This window comes from Pygocentrus nattereri, chromosome 16 (assembly GCF_015220715.1).
Source record: "Pygocentrus nattereri isolate fPygNat1 chromosome 16, fPygNat1.pri, whole genome shotgun sequence".
Taxonomy (NCBI): Eukaryota; Metazoa; Chordata; class Actinopteri; order Characiformes; family Serrasalmidae; genus Pygocentrus; species Pygocentrus nattereri.
This window is the reverse complement of record NC_051226.1, coordinates 34346999-34364498: the sequence shown is the minus strand read 5'-3', so window position 1 is coordinate 34364498 and position 17500 is coordinate 34346999. Positions and strand designations below refer to the sequence as shown.

General features: G+C 44.4%; 1 protein-coding gene across 11 annotated transcripts in view; it reads right to left on the bottom strand.

Annotated features, from left to right (window-relative positions):
* The window catches only part of LOC108413069 (transcription factor 4), a 296629-nt gene that overhangs the window by 49658 nt on the left and 229471 nt on the right, over positions 1–17500 (bottom strand). For all 11 annotated transcript variants that reach the window (XM_037545968.1, XM_037545971.1, XM_037545969.1 and 8 more), the window contains 5 exons: positions 13337–13442; positions 12526–12659; positions 11358–11493; positions 5313–5383; positions 1564–1642 (listed from right to left, as the gene is read on the bottom strand). In XM_037545968.1, coding sequence (XP_037401865.1) covers positions 1564–1642; positions 5313–5383; positions 11358–11493; positions 12526–12659; positions 13337–13442 — 526 coding nt within the window. The remainder of the gene's footprint in view (positions 1–1563; positions 1643–5312; positions 5384–11357; positions 11494–12525; positions 12660–13336; positions 13443–17500) is intronic.

Genomic DNA, 17500 nt, shown 5'->3' with positions numbered 1-17500 from the left:
TCACAAGCTCTTTGATAAACGCTAATTAGGTGACGGCGTTTCTCGGCCTCTTTGGTAACACGGCGAAATGATTCGGCCGAAACGTGTCGGTAATTAAATCTATCAGTCGAACGCTCGGACACATCAAACGATCCGGACGCCGGCGGAATTGAATCGGGATTTTTACGAGCCGGCACCAACTAACGAAGGCCTCTCGCTGCATCTGCAGCCGCAGGACGTGGTGATTGGCGACGAGGACGGGGACGCAACAGCTGTACGAGCGCGCGACCCAGGGAGGGAGTTGCCGTGGGAACAGGTCGTCATGGCGCCGGTTCTCAGGCCTGACGACCCGAGTTACAGCATCTCGGCACCGAGTCCGGCCCGCCACCTTCTCAAACATGGAGCTGGTGTAAACAGCTGCCTCCCTCTCTCCATCTCTTCTCTCTCTTTTCTTTACTCTTCCTCACTTTCTGGTCTTTCTTACCACTTCGTTCTCTCTTCAATCCTTCCTCTTTCTTCCCATCCTCTCTTCCTCGCCTCCTTCTTCCACTCACTCTTTCCTCTCTTTTCCACTCTTCTTCTCTCGCCCTGTTCTGTCAGTCTCCATCCTTCTTTCTCCTTGCCTCTCTCTCTACATGCATTTCATGCCTTTCCCGCTCCATCTCCCTACAGCTCTCCATCTCTCCTTTCTTTCTCTCCATCAGACTCTCTCTCTCTCTCCCTACAGCTCTCCATCTCTCCTTTCTTTCTCTCCATCAGACTCTCTCTCTCTCTCCCTACAGCTCTCCATCTCTCTCTTTCCTTTCTCTCCATCACTCTCTCTATCTCCCTACAGCTCTCCATCTCTATCCTTCCTTTCTCTCCATCAGACTCTCTCTCTATCTCCCTACAGCTCTCCATCTCTCCTTCCTTTCTCTCCATCAGACTATCTCTCTCTCTCTCTCTCTCCCTACAGCTCTTCATCTCTCTCCTTCCTTTCTCTCCATCAGACTCTCCCTACAGCTCTCCATCTCTCCTTCCTTTCTCTCCATCACTCTCTTTCTCGATCTCCCTACAGCTCTCCATCTCTCCTTCCTTTCTCTCCATCACTCTCTTTCTCGATCTCCCTACAGCTCTCCATCTCTCCTTCCTTTCTCTCCATCACTCTCTTTCTCGATCTCCCTACAGCTCTCCATCTCTCCTTCCTTTCTCTCCATCACTCTCTTTCTCGATCTCCCTACAGCTCTCCATCTCTCTCCTTCCTTTCTCTCCATCTCTTCTTCTCCTCTTTCTCTACTTTTGCTCTTACTCTATCTCTCTTTTTTACCTCTCTACCTTTCATTCTTGACTCTTCATATACCCTTCTCCCTCTATATCTCTTCTCTCTATCTACCTCCCTGACTGTCTCCATCTCTCTCTCTCTCTCCCTCTCGCTCACTATCTCTCTCTTTCCCTCTCTTTCTCCCTCTCTCCCACTCTCTCTCTCTCTGGAGTTTTGGAAATGTAAAAGCCTTTAAGGGGTCTTTTGTTCAATCATTTAGAACTGAGAGGAAGCAGCAGCAGCAGCACACACACACACACACACACACACACACACACACTTACCTGTGAGAGAGGGTGGAGATCCCACTGGAGTGGAGGGGTTAGAGGAGAAGCTGTTGTTGGTGTGATCAGGGGAGTAGATCTGTAATGATAACACACACAGCCATGACAAATGAGCACACACACGCACACACGCACACACACACACACACACACACTCACACACACACACACACACACACACACACACACACACACACACACACACACACACACACACACACCCACACCCACCCCTAATCTAAGCATGCATATTAATGTTAAACATCTCCACTAAAGCCCCCTAAGGAGGCTTAATCCAGGAATTAGTGATTTGCTGAGGATCTGTGTGTGTTAGGAGTTGCACACGACTATTAAATCCACTAGTGGGCGATCTGGGAAGCCCATAGCTGACACTGAATATCTCATTCATTTAAATAAGCGCAGGTATTATCTGTCTTTCCTTCTCTTCCATGAACATGCAGTCCACCTCTTTTTCTCTGCATACTCTGTTACCCTGTTCTTCAGTGGTCAGGCCCCCCACAGGACCCTCACAGAGCAGGTACTATTTGGGTGGTGGGTCATTCTCAGCACTGCAGTGACACTGACGTGGTGGTGGTAGATGTGGACCTTGTAGATGGAAAGTCAGAGACGGCAGCTCATCTGCTGCTGCACAGTTTGTGCTGGTCATCCTCTAGTCCTTCATCAGTGGCCACAGGACGATGCCCACAGGACAAGACAAACTGAGGTGTTTAACAACTCCAGCAGCACTGCTGTGTCTGATCCACCCGCACCAGCACAACACACAATAACACAACACCACCACGTCAGTGTTACTGCAGTGCTGAGAATGACCCACCACCCAAAGAGTGCTCTGTGAGGGTCCATGGGGGTCCTGAACCCTGAAGAACAGGGTAACAGAGTATCAGAGAAACAGATGGACTACAGTCTGTAACTGTAGAACTACAGAGTGCAGCTATACAGTAAGAGGAGCTGATAATACATGTAGATACAAGCAGGTGGACTCTATGAAGTGGCTGCTTGGTGTAATGTAGTGCAATCTGTTCAATCACTTGTTAAGGATCGTTGTTCTTAAACTGTTGGATCATTTGCAGATGGCTTATTCGGCAAAGTGGTGAGCCTCGACCCATCGTAGAAGTTGCCAATAAAAGACGAGGCCTTTCCCACATGCAACTTTACAGGAGAATGAAAAATGTTCTCAACTTTAAATGGAAGTAAATGGAGGCGTACGTTTTTCAGAGTACTTTTGGACCACTTCTGTTGCTCGCGTCATCATGAAATTTTGACATAATATAAAGATCAACGGCCTTTTTCAAACTGTGTCAAAAAAGGAAAACGTGAAAAATTGAGATAGCAGGTTTCGTACCAGCAGCGATGATATATTCCCAAAAAAAAACAAGTTTCGAAGGTAAAATATTACATTTTCTTTTTTTCAAAGATTTACAAAATCAGTGTGTTCAGTTTGTGTCTGCATTCAACATTTTGTCCCAACTTTCAGGACTTGAGGTTTGTGTTATATGCGAGTCTAAGCCCTTTTCTTCCAAACTGCTGACCTCTTTTTTATAGAGAAATGTGATTATTTGACGACACACCAACATTAACACACACACACACACACACACACACACACACACACACACACACACACACACACACACACACACACACGTGGCACACACACACACTACACACTCACACAAACTAATTACCTCACTGAGCGTTCTGCCCTTCGTAAGCAAAACTAAACACACATTTAATCACCTTTCAATTACCCAGCTCTCTACAGACGCACCCCAGAGAAATGCTAACCAGCCGGAAAGCGCCGGGACAAACGGAGCCGAGCCGCCTTCGCCTTACAGATCCGTCTCGTAATGACATGCGAACACTAGCTGCTAATGTTAGCTAATGAGCTAAGAACGCAAACTGATTAGCTCGGAGTGAAGATGAAAGTGTGTACTGTAGCGTTACGGGAGGAACCTGAGATCACTGCTGCTGGAACTACATTACCCACAATCCACTCTGCTCCGAGGTTCATTTTGTGTGTTAATGTGCATGTATTGAACGTATGTTCTGTCCGATTCTGACTCGATCCAAACCACGGTTTGGATCCGAACCTGAACCTGAAATTTTGACTGAACCTGAGCTGACCCTGTTCAGAGAACAACAACACTGTGACCGAAAGCGACTCAAACAACAGCACTGTGACTGAAAGCGACTCAAACAACAACACTGTGACTGAAAGCGACTCAAACAACACTGTGACTGAAAGTGACTCAAACAACAACACTGTGACTGAAAGTGACTCAAACAACAACACTGTGACTGAAAGCGACTCAAACAACACTGTGACTGAAAGTGACTCAAACAACAACACTGTGACTGAAAGCGACTCAAACAACACTGTGACTGAAAGTGACTCAAACAACACTGTGACTGAAAGTGACTCAAACAACAACACTGTGACTGAAAGCGACTCAAACAACAACACCGTGACTGAAAGCGACTCGAAGACAACAACACTGTGACTGAAAGTGACTCAAAGACAACAGCACTGTGACTGAAAGTGACTTGAAGACAACAGCACTGTGACTGAAAGTGACTCAAAGACAACACTGTGACTGAAAGTGACTCGAAAAAAACAACACTGTGACTGAAAGTGACTCGAAAAAAACAACACTGTGACTGAAAGTGACTCGAAAAAAACAACACTGTGACTGAAAGTGACTCGAAAACAACACAGTGACAGAAAGTGACTCGAAGACAACAACACTGTGACTGAAAGTGACTCAAAACAACACTGACCAAAAGTGACTCGAAGACAACAACACTGTGACTGAAAGTGATTCAAAACAACACTGTGACCAAAAGTGACTCGAAAACAACACTGTGACTAAAACTAACTAGACAACAACACTGTGACTGCAATTGACTCAAAAACAACACTGTGACTGAATTTGACTTAAAAAAAACACTGTCTGAAACTGACTTGAAAACAATATTCTGCCTTCAACTCACTTAAAGACTTGAAAACATCATTGTGTCCAAATGTGACTTGAAAACAACATTGTGCCTGACACTTACACAAAAACAATAACAGTGTCTAAACTGACTCAAAAACAACACTGTGTCTAAACTGACTTGAAAACAACAACACTGCGCCTGAAACTGACTCGATAGCAATATTATGTCTGAAACTGACTTGAAACTTCAACACTGTGTCTGAAACTGCCCCTAACTGGCCGATCGTGACCCACCTGACAGGAAAGCACTAAGTAAATGTCTACAAAGCGACTATAACAGCTGTCATCAGACTACAAAACAATCAAAATAACCAAAATAATATGATATATGAAATAATCAGCTGTGCAAACCCATATGGACAAAAATATATGGACATCCACCTTTTATATTTTAAAAATACATTTCAAATAATTTGCAGTCGATGCTGAAATACATTTCGAAATATAGTTAAGATAATATTGACGTATTTAACGAACATATTTTAAAACACATTTATTTTGAAATATTACACATATAAAGGCACCACACAAAAATAACTATGTAAATATATTTATCCAATACATAAAAAATGTATGAGAACAATTTTAATTCGTTTCAAAAACATATTTGATGAATACATTTGGAATGCATTTGTCCGGATGGGAAATTCTGCTTTAATAAATATCTGCACTGATAGAAAACACTGGACTTGTGTTGAATGTGGTTTGGCTACTTGAGGCCTGGTCACTCACCGAAGCCAGGGCTTTTCCTAAAGCGTCCCCAGTCTGCGAGCTGCTTCCTGCTCCACTCGGCGCCCGGTTAGCTGCGCAACAAACACAAGAAGAAGATGTAATGTTAAGTTCAGGCCCATTTCAACTGGTTTCATTTTACATCCGACTATACTGTAATTTACATAATTAGCATTAATAATTATGGAGTGATTTTAACCCAGTATGAACCTGAATATGATCTGTTTACTGTCTGGTAGTAATAATTGTGTGAATAGTCTTCTGTAATTGGCTGAAAGCACAGCCTCCTCAGTAATAGCTATCCTCATGTTAATGGAATAACTAGGCCGCGCTACGTGTTGTTATTGTCGTTGAGGGGGTGTTGTGGCGCACTGCATCTGCCCAGTGACCTTTCAATCTAGGTTGTCTATGGGAATTTAACAAAATTGAACAGCCATCCGTATCCCTAATCCTAATCCTAAACATACCCTCTTTATTTTAAAGGAAAAATACATACATTACATAGAGCCACTTAAAAGTAAAGGAGAATTCCACCAATTTTTCTAAGTTTGGCATAATATCCTCATTAGTTTGTGAACAGAGTGATTCAGAGTGGTCTGTGCTGAAACGGTTCAGATGTCTTTACAGTGGTGATGATGGGACCCCTTGGGTCGCCATGACTACAACACAAATATAGACGTTTTATTTATTGTCCAGAAGCACCAGTGAACTGACACAAGTCTTCTGAGTTTCATATGGAACGTTGATGATGGGAAAGTAGTCATAAATTTGCTTTGGGGACTATTTTGTCCTGCGTGTATCCCTCCATAAGGCTCAGTCATCAGGCAGTGAACTCATAACCATTTCATGTAGTAACTTTCGGTGGGGGAGCTTTTAGAGGTGGACGTCTGGTTCCTATCACCACCAATTCTGACTGCAAGTTTCTCCAGAACAGAGCGTTTCACACCAAACCACTGTTGTCTGAATGACTCTGTTTACATATCAGCCACTTAATTATGCAGAAATTTGGAAAAATCACTGGAGTTCTCCCTTAAGTTGAAAGGTTCAGGACATGCAGCCCTCAGTGAGAGAGAACATGTGTCCGAACTCGCCCCCTCTGACATGCTGCTTGCCTGTCTTTAACCACAGTCTCTACTGTGCAGCTCCAGATGGGGAATTTACGCATTACAGACAACTTACTCTCCATTTCCGTACTGCGCACACACACACACACACACACACACACACACACACACACACACACACACACACTGTATGCTCCTCTCTGCCTTGAAGCTGAAACATGACCTCATTCCTCCAACTCAGCTTCTTCAGAACTTCAATTCTACATATGTTCTCTCTCCCCCCTTCACCTGTATCTCTCTCTCCTCCCTCTCTTTGCTCTCTCCATCTCTCTCCTTCCTTACCCTTTCATCTCCCTCCACCATCTCTCTCCTTACTATTTGCTCTTTACATCTCTCTTTTCTCTTGCATTCTCTTTCCTTCAATCTTTTGCTCTCTCTCTCTCTCTCTCTCTCTTCCCTTCCGCTTCTCATTTTTCTCCATCATTCTCTCTCCCCCTCCCTTCTTCTCTTTTCTCTTTCTACTCTTCTTACTCTCTCTTTCCTTGCTCTTCTGGTTTCTTTGCGCTCTTTCATCTTTCTCCTTCCTCTCTTCTGCTGCCTTGCTTTCTCTCTCTCTCTCTCTCTCTCTCTCTCTCTCTCTCTCTGTGAAATTACCATGGCACTGCCTTTATATCTGCGGATCTAATGTCCTGCATACGAGCCCACCCGTGCCCAGCCCCACCCCCAACACACACAGCAATCTCAGTAAGCGATGGCTGAGCTCCACTGCGGCCTTCAAAGTGAGGAGCTTTTGGGATTCGCAGGCTTTAGATCCCTTTACCCCCAACCAGCCACTGAGGAGCATCTGCTCTATTTTACAGCCTCTCTCTCTCACACTCTCGCCCACTCACTGCTCAGTATTGGTCAGTATGTGTGTAAAAACACCCAGCTACAGTCTCAAACTGTACACCTACCTGGTGGAGCTATAAGTTGGGTGTTTCTAATAAAGTGGCCACTGAGTGGAAGCACAAGGTGGTGTTTCTAACAAAGTGGCCAGTGAGTGGAAGCACAAGGTGGGTGTTTCTAATAAAGTGGCCAGTGAGTGGAAGCACAAGGTGGTGTTTCCAATAAAGTGGCCAGTGAGTGGAAGCACAAGGTGGGTGTTTCTAATAAAGTGGCCAGTGAGTGGAAGCACAAGGTGGTGTTTCCAATAAAGTGGCCAGTGAGTGGAAGCACAAGGTGGGTGTTTCTAATAAAGTGGCCAGTCAGTGGAAGAACAAGGTGGGTGTTTCTAATAAAGTGGCCAGTGAGTGGAAGCACGAGGTGGTGTTTCCAATAAAGTGGCCAGTGAGTGGAAGCACAAGGTGGGTGTTTCTAATAAAGTGGCCAGTGAGTGGAAGCACAAGGTGGTGTTTCCAATAAAGTGGCCAGTGAGTGGAAGCACAAGGTGGGTGTTTCTAATAAAGTGGCCAGTGAGTGGAAGCACAAGGTGGTGTTTCTAACAAAGTGGCCAGTGAGTAGAAGCACAAGGTGGTGTTTCTAATAAAGTGGCCAGTGAGTGGAAGCACAAGGTGGGTGTTTCTAATAAAGTGGCCAGTGAGTGGAAGCACAAGGTGGGTGTTTCTAATAAAGTGGCCAGTGAGTAGAAGCACAAGGTGGTGTTTCTAATAAAGTGGCCAGTGAGTGGAAGCACAAGGTGGGTGTTTCTAATAAAGTGGTCAGTGAGTGGAAGCACAAGGTGGGTGTTTCTAATAAAGTGGCCAGTGAGTGGAAGCACAAGGTGGGTGTTTCTAATAAAGTGGCCAGTGAGTAGAAGCACAAGGTGGTGTTTCTAATAAAGTGGCCAGTGAGTGGAAGCACAAGGTGGGTGTTTCTAATAAAGTGGCCAGTGAGTGGAAGCACAAGGTGGGTGTTTCTAATAAAGTGGCCAGTGAGTGGAAGCACAAGGTGGTGTTTCCAATAAAGTGACCAGTGAGCGGAAGCACAAGGTGTGTGTTTCTGATAAAGTGGCCAGTTAGTTCAAGAACAAGGTGGTGTTTCCAATAAAGTGGTCAGTGAGTGTACACGTGTCAGTCTCTCTAAATCTCTCTCATGTGCATCTCTGTTTCATCTCCTGCTGACTTTTACAAGAAACAGCAATAATGCAGAAACAAACACGGTGGACTCCTGCGGCGCGAGCTGGCGCGGCGCTCCGGGATTCACTTTAACGTCTATTATTTCAGGATGCTTCAGCTCCAAAGCGAAACTACACAAGAATGCGGCGATGTCCTTTAAAAAATAAACACGGGCAAAAAAACGGTCTGTTTCATATTGTGCGGTTATTTATTTAGAGGGACTGGAAAGGGCTCGGAGCATATGGAGGCACGTCGGAGAGGAAAAAAGATAAGGATGGAAAAAAAACATCCCAATCAAACTGAGAAAGGCACCTTGTACCTCTTTGGAATCGGTTTGGAGTTTCTGAGTTACGTTGCTACTTTTTAATACTCAGCTTCAGGTCCATCAAAGTATCTCCCACAGTATGAAGAGCAGGTTTTGTCTAAATAATGCTTTTCTTCTACAAACGATCATCATATCTGCATAATTCAGACATAAACAGAGGGATTCACAGCACTTTGGTGTGAAGTGGCTCAGATGTCTTTACAGTGGTGGTGATGGGAACCAGGGGTCGCCATGACTACAACACAGATATAGACATTTTATTTACCATCCAAACCCACCAGAGAACCTACACGAGTCTTCTCAGTTTTATATGGAATGTTGATGATAAAAATCAAAAAATAGTGGAAAGTATAAAATGACAGCTTTTCTTTGGGGACTCTTTTGTCCCGCAACACTGCACATGTATCCTTTCACCACGAATAGCTTTCAGAAAATACATTTTAGGCCAAAACGACTGTAAACGTCACTGACTAAATAGTTCTGTTCCCAAACCTATCGTAAAACATCGTCTCAGTCATCAGGCAGGGAATTCCTAACCATTTCATGTACTGACTTTCTGTGAGGGAGCTTTCAGAGGTGGACGTCTGGTTCCTATCACCACCACTGTGAACAACTCTGACTTTCAGTTTCTCCAGAACGGAGCGTTTCACACCAAACCGCTCTGAACTTCGCTTACAACTTAAACACTTATTTATGCACATATTTTGGTGGAAAATTGGTGGAATTCCCCTTGAAAGACGCCTTGAAATGCCAGCGCTCCCCAAACTTTTGATGCTCTCCCACCAGAATCGCAATATTAAAGGAAACCTGTCTGGTTTCTCGTGTCTGAGTCCTGCTTAACGAGGCACATCATTCGTTTCGGTACCGATACACGTTTTGTAGGCCAAGAAAGTCGACGTGATGCTGATTTGCGCGAGAGGATCTTTCGTCCCTTCGTATTTCCTGCCTCCATCGTCTCATCTGAGATCTTATCTGATCTAATCTGATCCGATCTGATCAGGTTATCTCTCCGGCGGCTCGAGGTGACGGGACTGGATTCGGAGGCTGAACAGAGAGGAGAAGCCGCGTTTAACCCGCGGCAGGAGGGCAGAAGCGCGGCTTAGCCTGATATCGAGCTGAAGATCTGAACTCCAGTCGATCTGAAAATAAGAAACAACGTTTAGCTACACTTATCTGATCTGTGCCAATACAAACAAAATATGACATGACACACTGAGCCAAACCCAAAGTGGATTAAAGGACTCATGTTTACCCCAATTTTCCCCTCTTATCCCAAATATCCCAGTCCATCAGCTGAGGCATGTTTATAAAACCAAGCCCCTAGGCCTGCAGACTGCTTCTACAGACATTAGTGGGTCGCTCTCAGGAGCTCAGTAAATTGTGCTCAGTGATCGGACCAGTCCAGTCGTGAAAGTTCCTCACTACTAAATATTCCACAGTCAACTGTCAGTGGGATTATAACAAAGTGGAAGAGATTGGGAACGGCAGCAACTCAGCCATGAAGTGGTCGGCCACGTAAAATGGGGCATAGTGCGCAGAGGTCACCGACTTTCTGCTGAGTCAATCACTACAGAGCTCCAAACTTCATGTGGCCTTCAGATCAGCTCAAGAACAGCGTAGAGAGCTTCATGGAATGGGTTTCCATGGCCGAGCAGCTGCACCCAAGCCTTACATCACCAAGTGCAATGCTAAGCGTCGAATGCAGTGGATTCTAGACCATTGTGCCAAGTGTAAAGTTTGGTGGAGGGGGGATAATGGGTTGGGGTTCTTTTTCAGGAGTTGGGCTTGGCCCCTTAGTTCCAGTGAAAGGAACTCTTAAAGCTTCAGCACCAAGAGATTTTGGACAATTTCATGCTCCCAACTTTGTGGGAACAGTTTGGGGACGGCCCTTTCCTGTTCCAACATGACTGCACACCAGTGCACAAAGCAGGTCCATAAAGACACGGATGAGCGAGTTTGGTGTGGAAGAACTTGACTGGCCTGCACAGAGTCCTGACCTCAACCCGACACAACACCTTTGGGATGAATTAGAGCGGAGACTGTGAGCCTGGCCTTCTTGTCCAACATCAGTGTCTGACCTCACAAATGCGCTTCTGGAAGAACGGTCAAAAATTCCCATAAACACACTGCTAACCCTTGTGGAAAGCCTTCCCAGCGTTGAAGCTGTTATAGCGATATATAGAATGGGATGTCACTCAAGTTCATCCCATATTTGAAAAATGTCCATTATTAAATAAGTTGCCATATGTCCTATGCACTCTTAAAAAAGATGGTTCTTCAAAGGTTCTTTAGCAAACAAAACGGTTCTATATAGAACAATGAACACTCAAAGAACCCTTTGCATGTTCAAAGTCTTCTTTACATCATGACAGGGTTCTATTTAGACTGGTAGAGAATGGTGTTAACTGCTTCGAACCGGGTGGAGGTGTATCTCGAACAGACTCGCTTACGCAGTTTCTGACACGGAATGATTCACTGTTCTCTATAAACACGGAATACCGCGGGTTAGCATAGCTGAAAACTCGACTAAATTCGGCCTCATGAAGGTAAATTCTCTGGAACTCACCCATGACGCTGTCCGTTCCGTTCGTGGTGGCCGTGCAGGAGGCGGCGCTGTAGTGATTCGTCCCGCTGTTGCGATGGAAAGTGGACATCGGTGGAAGACTGGGGTTGATTTCCGCCGAGGAATGCGACGGGTAACTCTGCGAAAAGAGCAGACGCTGACAGATGTTACGGGAATAGCAGAAAGAAATGGCTCTTCATAGGCTGATATCTCTTTATCCAGGGGCTTTTACAAATGGTGTTTATTCACTAATATCTCACATTCTAGTGTATATTAGTTTTGACTGAGCATATTTATGGACTAATATCTCCTATTCTACTATATATAAGCATTTTTTGAGATTGCTTATAGGCTATTATCTCTTATTCTAGCATGTAGAAGCATTTATTGAGGTTGCTCATAGACTAATATCTCCTATTATAGTGTATTCCAGCATTTATTGAGGCTGTTTATGAATAAATATCTCCTGTTCTAGTGTATATAAGCATTCACTGAGCTTGTGTATGGACGAATATCTCTTAGTCTAGAGTATATAAGCGCTGATTGAGGTTGTTTATGGACTAATATCTTCTATTCTAGTATATATAAGCATTTATTGATGCCGTTTATAGGCTAATATCTTCTATTATAGTGTATTCCAGCATGTATTGAGGCTGTTTATGAATAAATATCTCCTGTTCTAGTGTATGAGGTTGTGTATGGACTAATAACTCCTATTCTAGGGTACATAAGCATTTATTGAAGATATTGATAGACTTATATCTCCCATACTACTGTATATAAGCGTTGATTGAGGTTGTATATGGACTAATGACTTTATTGATGTCGTTTATAGACTAATATCTCCTATTCTAGTGTATATTAGCATTTACTGAGATTGTTTAAGGGCTAATATATTGTGTAAGAGTTAAAAGTGGACAACATTGTATAATCTTAATGCACGGCTAAACGGGTTCACATTTTATGAACTGTTTACTGTACCTTTAAAGAGAGAACAAATATATATAATAAGTGCTAATCTATGGCTAGCTATTAGCAAAAATGAGCTCTGTGTGGAGTCCCTTGCTTGCTGGAGCTTCGTTGCTGCTACGCTGGTAATCATGTGTAATAAATGTATAATAGATGTGTAATAGACATGAATAATGCTGCAATGAAGCACGAATACACTCACGAGTCTCTCGTGTGGGTGCAGGCCGCAGTAGCTGCTGCTTTGTGGGCCGTGCGAGGAATTTCCCAGCATGCCACTGTAGCCGGGCTGGTTCATGCTGCTGGAGGAGCTCCATAGATCTGTACTGTGGTGACCGTCTGAGAGAGGAAGAGAGGAGGGCGAGAGAAGGAAGATGTTCGGTGATTTACAACATTGTGATTTTTTTTGTTTTTAAATAACTACGAGCGCATTAAACTTTCTAAGAGGTTAACATGAACAACTTGGGTTATTAATCAAATAATCGAATAATTCATTCATTCATTCATTAATACACGTGTATGTATCTGAGGTGGTCAGCATGAGAGCACATCATGATATCATGTTCTGAGTATCTGATGAGCATGGCCACTACTCACACCTATGAACGAGGGTTCTTCAAGGGTTCTTTAGTAAAGGGGGTTGTTCTATGTAGAACCATACGTTCTATAAAGAACTATTCCATGCTTAAATGGTTCAGATTGATGGAGAATGTGTTGGTTCCATATAGAATTCTTTGAAAACAGTTCTATACAGCAGCGAAAAAGGTTCTTCTGTTGTTATGATATTAAGCTTGTAACAATAGAACAACAGAAGAACATTGGAGCTATATAGAACCATATACAACACATATTCTCCATCTAAACAACCAAAGTGCCATTTAAGTACAAATGGTTCTATAGAGAACTCTTGGTTCTAAATAGAACAAATGCCTTAACTTTACTATTATAGAGAGGGGGGTGTGCTGAAACAGCCTTGCCATATTGCCCACCATCACATTTACATGTGTGTGTATTACCTGGCATAAAGAAGGAGCTGGGGAAGCTGCCGCTGGGTGCTTTTGAGGACGGGTACCCCGGTGAGTCCCGGTTATAATCGGCAGTGCTGGCAGGCGGCGCATACACCTGTAAAACATAGACACAGAACAGTCAGGTCGAGGGGCCACATATCCCATAATGCAATTGTTAGGATCAGAAACTACATATCCCAGAATGCAATGGTCAGGACACGGGACTACATTCCACAGGTCAAGCACTGTGACTACATATCCCAAAATGCAACATGCACAATCATGGACTACACATGCCAGAATCAGGACCGAGGAGAACTAATCCCAGAGTTATCCCAGAATGCAACGGACTGGATCAGAATGCAACACTCAGGAGCAGGAACTACATATCCCAGAATGCAATAGTCAGAACCAGGCATTAGATATCCCAGAATCCAACATTGAGAGCCAGGGACTACATATTGTACAATACAAAAGTCAGGTTCAGGGACTACACATCCCAGAATGCCATGGTCAGAACCAGGTACTATAAATCCCAGAACGCAACCTTCAAAATCAGGGACTACACATGCCAGATTCATGACCAAGGGCTACTTATCCCAGAGCTATCCCAAAATGCAATGGACAAGACCCTAGACTACGTATCCCACAATGCAACAGTGAGGACCAGGCACTACATATCCCAAAATGCGAAGGTCAGGACCAAGGACTATAAATCCCACAATGCAAACAAAAACACAGGCTGGACGGGCTGCATGTCTCTGTGTCCAGATAAAGTCCAGAAAAATAACAGCCATAATAAGCTTTATTTACACGGCACCTTTCATGCATTAATAATGCAGCTCAGTGTGTTTTACAGTAGAACAATAACGTTAATATTCCCTTAGAAAAGCTTCCATGATTAGAGAGACAGCAGTGCGTCTGACTCTGTGATGGGGTTAACGCGGAGCGCTGAGGGACGGAGGAGGTTTATAGAGACGCAGAAACTCAAACACAGCTGGACTCCTTCACTTTCCCACCTTACACACACACACACACACACACACACACACACACACACACACCAATGTCTGCAAACAACATCAGGCCCAGAATAAGGGGGATACCACAGAAGACAGAGAGCCAGAGAGAGTTTTGTCCTGCTCATAAAAACAGTTATGAGGATGTTGACTGACCCACGTGTGCACACACACACACACACACACACACACACACACACACACACACACACACACACACACACACTCTCTCTCTCTCTCTCTCACACACACACACATCTGCCTACTGAACACAAACCACAAACAGCAGAAAAAAAGTCCAGCATTTGATCTCTTTGTCTTTCTTTACTTAGCAGAAAATTACCCAGAAGCCTCAACAACTAAACAGTGTACCATTTTTCAGTATTTATTTCTTGTATTCCAGCTTCCGTTCTTTTCAGGAGACATGCTTTCAGCTTCTCAAGTAAATCTGCAGACACACCTCTACACTTCAGTCTTAGAAGCTGGTTAGATTCTCTGAAGTAATTCAAACACATTCAGTGGTGTTGAGGACTGGACTCTTGGGTGGTCAGACCATCGTTCATTCATCATTGTTTGATTTGTCCATCTCTTTTCTCAGTGAGGCTTCCTGACAGCTACACATCCCCTGAACCTTCTCTCCCCATCCCTCTATTCCTCCATCTCTCTCCTCACCATTTGGGGCTGCATTCATAAATGCAACAGGTCATTAAGAACCAGGAATGCTGCCGACTCCTCGGGGCCTGAAATGGACTGACGCTCAGTGGAAAACGTGTATTGTGGTCTGACAAGTCAACCTTTCATTTCTGTTTATTGAAACAGTGGACGTTATATTCTCCAGGCCAAAAAAACAAAGAGGAGCCTTCAGATTTTTACCAGCGTAAAGTTCAAAATCCAACATCTGTTATCATGCAGAGGGGTACACTCAAAGGTACCACCCCAGTACCTTTAGGTTGAGAACATAACTGAACCATAATCCACTGGAATGATATTTTCTAAGCTGTATTGACTCCACACACCCCGTCGAGTCTCCAGGCGTATTTTATTGTTCTGTTTTAAAACGTTACAGTGTGAAATGGTAGAAATATGTAGTTTTTACCTAGAAAAACATGTAAGGTACACAGTTGGACCTTAAAACCACTGCTGTACCTTTGAGGGAACATTTACACTGTTTGTACCTTGATGAACAAAAGATGTACCTTAACAGAGTTACCTTAACTACCGCATTGCCCCGATGAAGGCCCGGTCCCCAGGGACCCCCAAAGTGTCCATTTTTTTATACAACCTGACTTTCAACGTGCGAGAATAGAGCAAAAATGTCTGGAAGTCCGACTGACGACCAGCTTGAGAACCACTGCTCTAGCTGACCCTTGGCACTGGACCTGGTGACCTTGGGCTCACGTACAGCTGCGGCAGTGTCTTTTTCTGCTGGTCAGTGGTTATCTTTGGAGATTACACTGTCTATCAGCAGTGGACGCACCTTAACGTTGCTGGACCGGCGCATTAGAAGGACTGTAGTATTTCACTGTGGATGGAAAACTTGATACAAACACAGTATTTTAGAATATGTTAGTGTGGACGAGGCTTAGATGTGGTATTTGGATCTGGAGCTTTAGGAGGGACAGAAACACACACACACACACACACACACACACACACACACACACACACACACACACACGTCTTTGTCTGGCTTAATTGGAAAGGAAGAGGCGCTCTTTTGACCAGCGAGCGTCTGGTCAGTATCATGACTTCTATTTCCAGCTAAGGCATGACATCATTCCCTCCAGCGTGCACACACACACACACACACACACACACACACGCACACGCGCACACACACACACACACACACACACACACGCACACATCTGGTCGAAGGGCTTGGCACGCAAGGCCTCCGCAGGGAGCAGTTAGAGCGGAGTGAGTAACAGACAGGTTCCAGAAGGCTAACGTAGCTAACATGAACAGAATGCTATGTTCATCAATTAGCATTGAACTAATCCAACACACACTGGCGAGGAAGGGCTAAGTAACCTTAAATAGGCTTGTTTATGGTCTTAAATGAACTGAAATAGACCATTTATGTGGTGTCTGATACTGGTGGGGTACAAGCTTCCATTACCCGTTAGCTACATTTAAAAGAACAAGCAAACTATCGCTTTAACATGTTGGGCAGTTGCAGTGGGCAGTAGAGCGGGCAAGAAAGAGACAGAGAGAGAGAGAGAGAGCGATGGAGACAGAAGAGAAAGTTAAGAGAGGAAAAATAAGAAAAGGATGCAGTGGAGAGAGAGGGAGAGAAAGAAATAACGTGAATGAAAGGAGTGAGAGAGAAAGAAAAGAGAAGTAGGGAAGAGGAGATAGAAAGAGAAAGTATAGGAGGAGAATGAACAACAGAAGAGAGAGAGAGACCTAGCGATTGAACAGGGAGAGAGAGTGAGAGAAAAAGAAAGAGTAGAGAGAAAGAGTGAACGACAGAGGGAGAGAAGGCGAGAGCAAAAAGGGAGAGAGACCTAGAGAGAGAATAGAGAGAGAGAGACAGAAAGTAGAAAGAAAGAGTGAACAACAGAGGGAGAGAAGGCGAGAGCGAAAAGGGAGAGAGACCTAGAGAGAGAATAGGGAGAGAGAGAGAAAATCCGGAAGGAAGTCCCACCCCTCACCCTGGACTTCATTCTATCAACCTGCAATTGCTGTAATGTTCCCCAGATGTAGCGCAACACACACAGGCATGCAGGCCCGAGGCCTGGTTTCACCATCAAACACTAATCTGTTCCACATGAGGCACGGCAGAGCACATGCTTCTCACACACACACACACACACACACACACACACACACACACACTTACATTCGCTCAAATACACACACACAGATGAGAGTGCACAAAAAGAAAACATGAATGCATGCACATCTACACAATTACAGACATATTACACACACACACACACACACACACACACACACACGCACAGGCTCCCCGAGGACTCATGGCTTCCTGTGGCTTGATTAGAGCACACCACGCGAGGACAAGTGCCTCCCTCCGCAGCACTGCACCTGTGACTCTGGGCCTGTGTGTGTGTGTGTGTGCGTGTGTGTGTGTGTCAGAGGGGGGTTGAGGAGATTGCTCTTCACAGAACACCAGGGCAGATGTCAATAT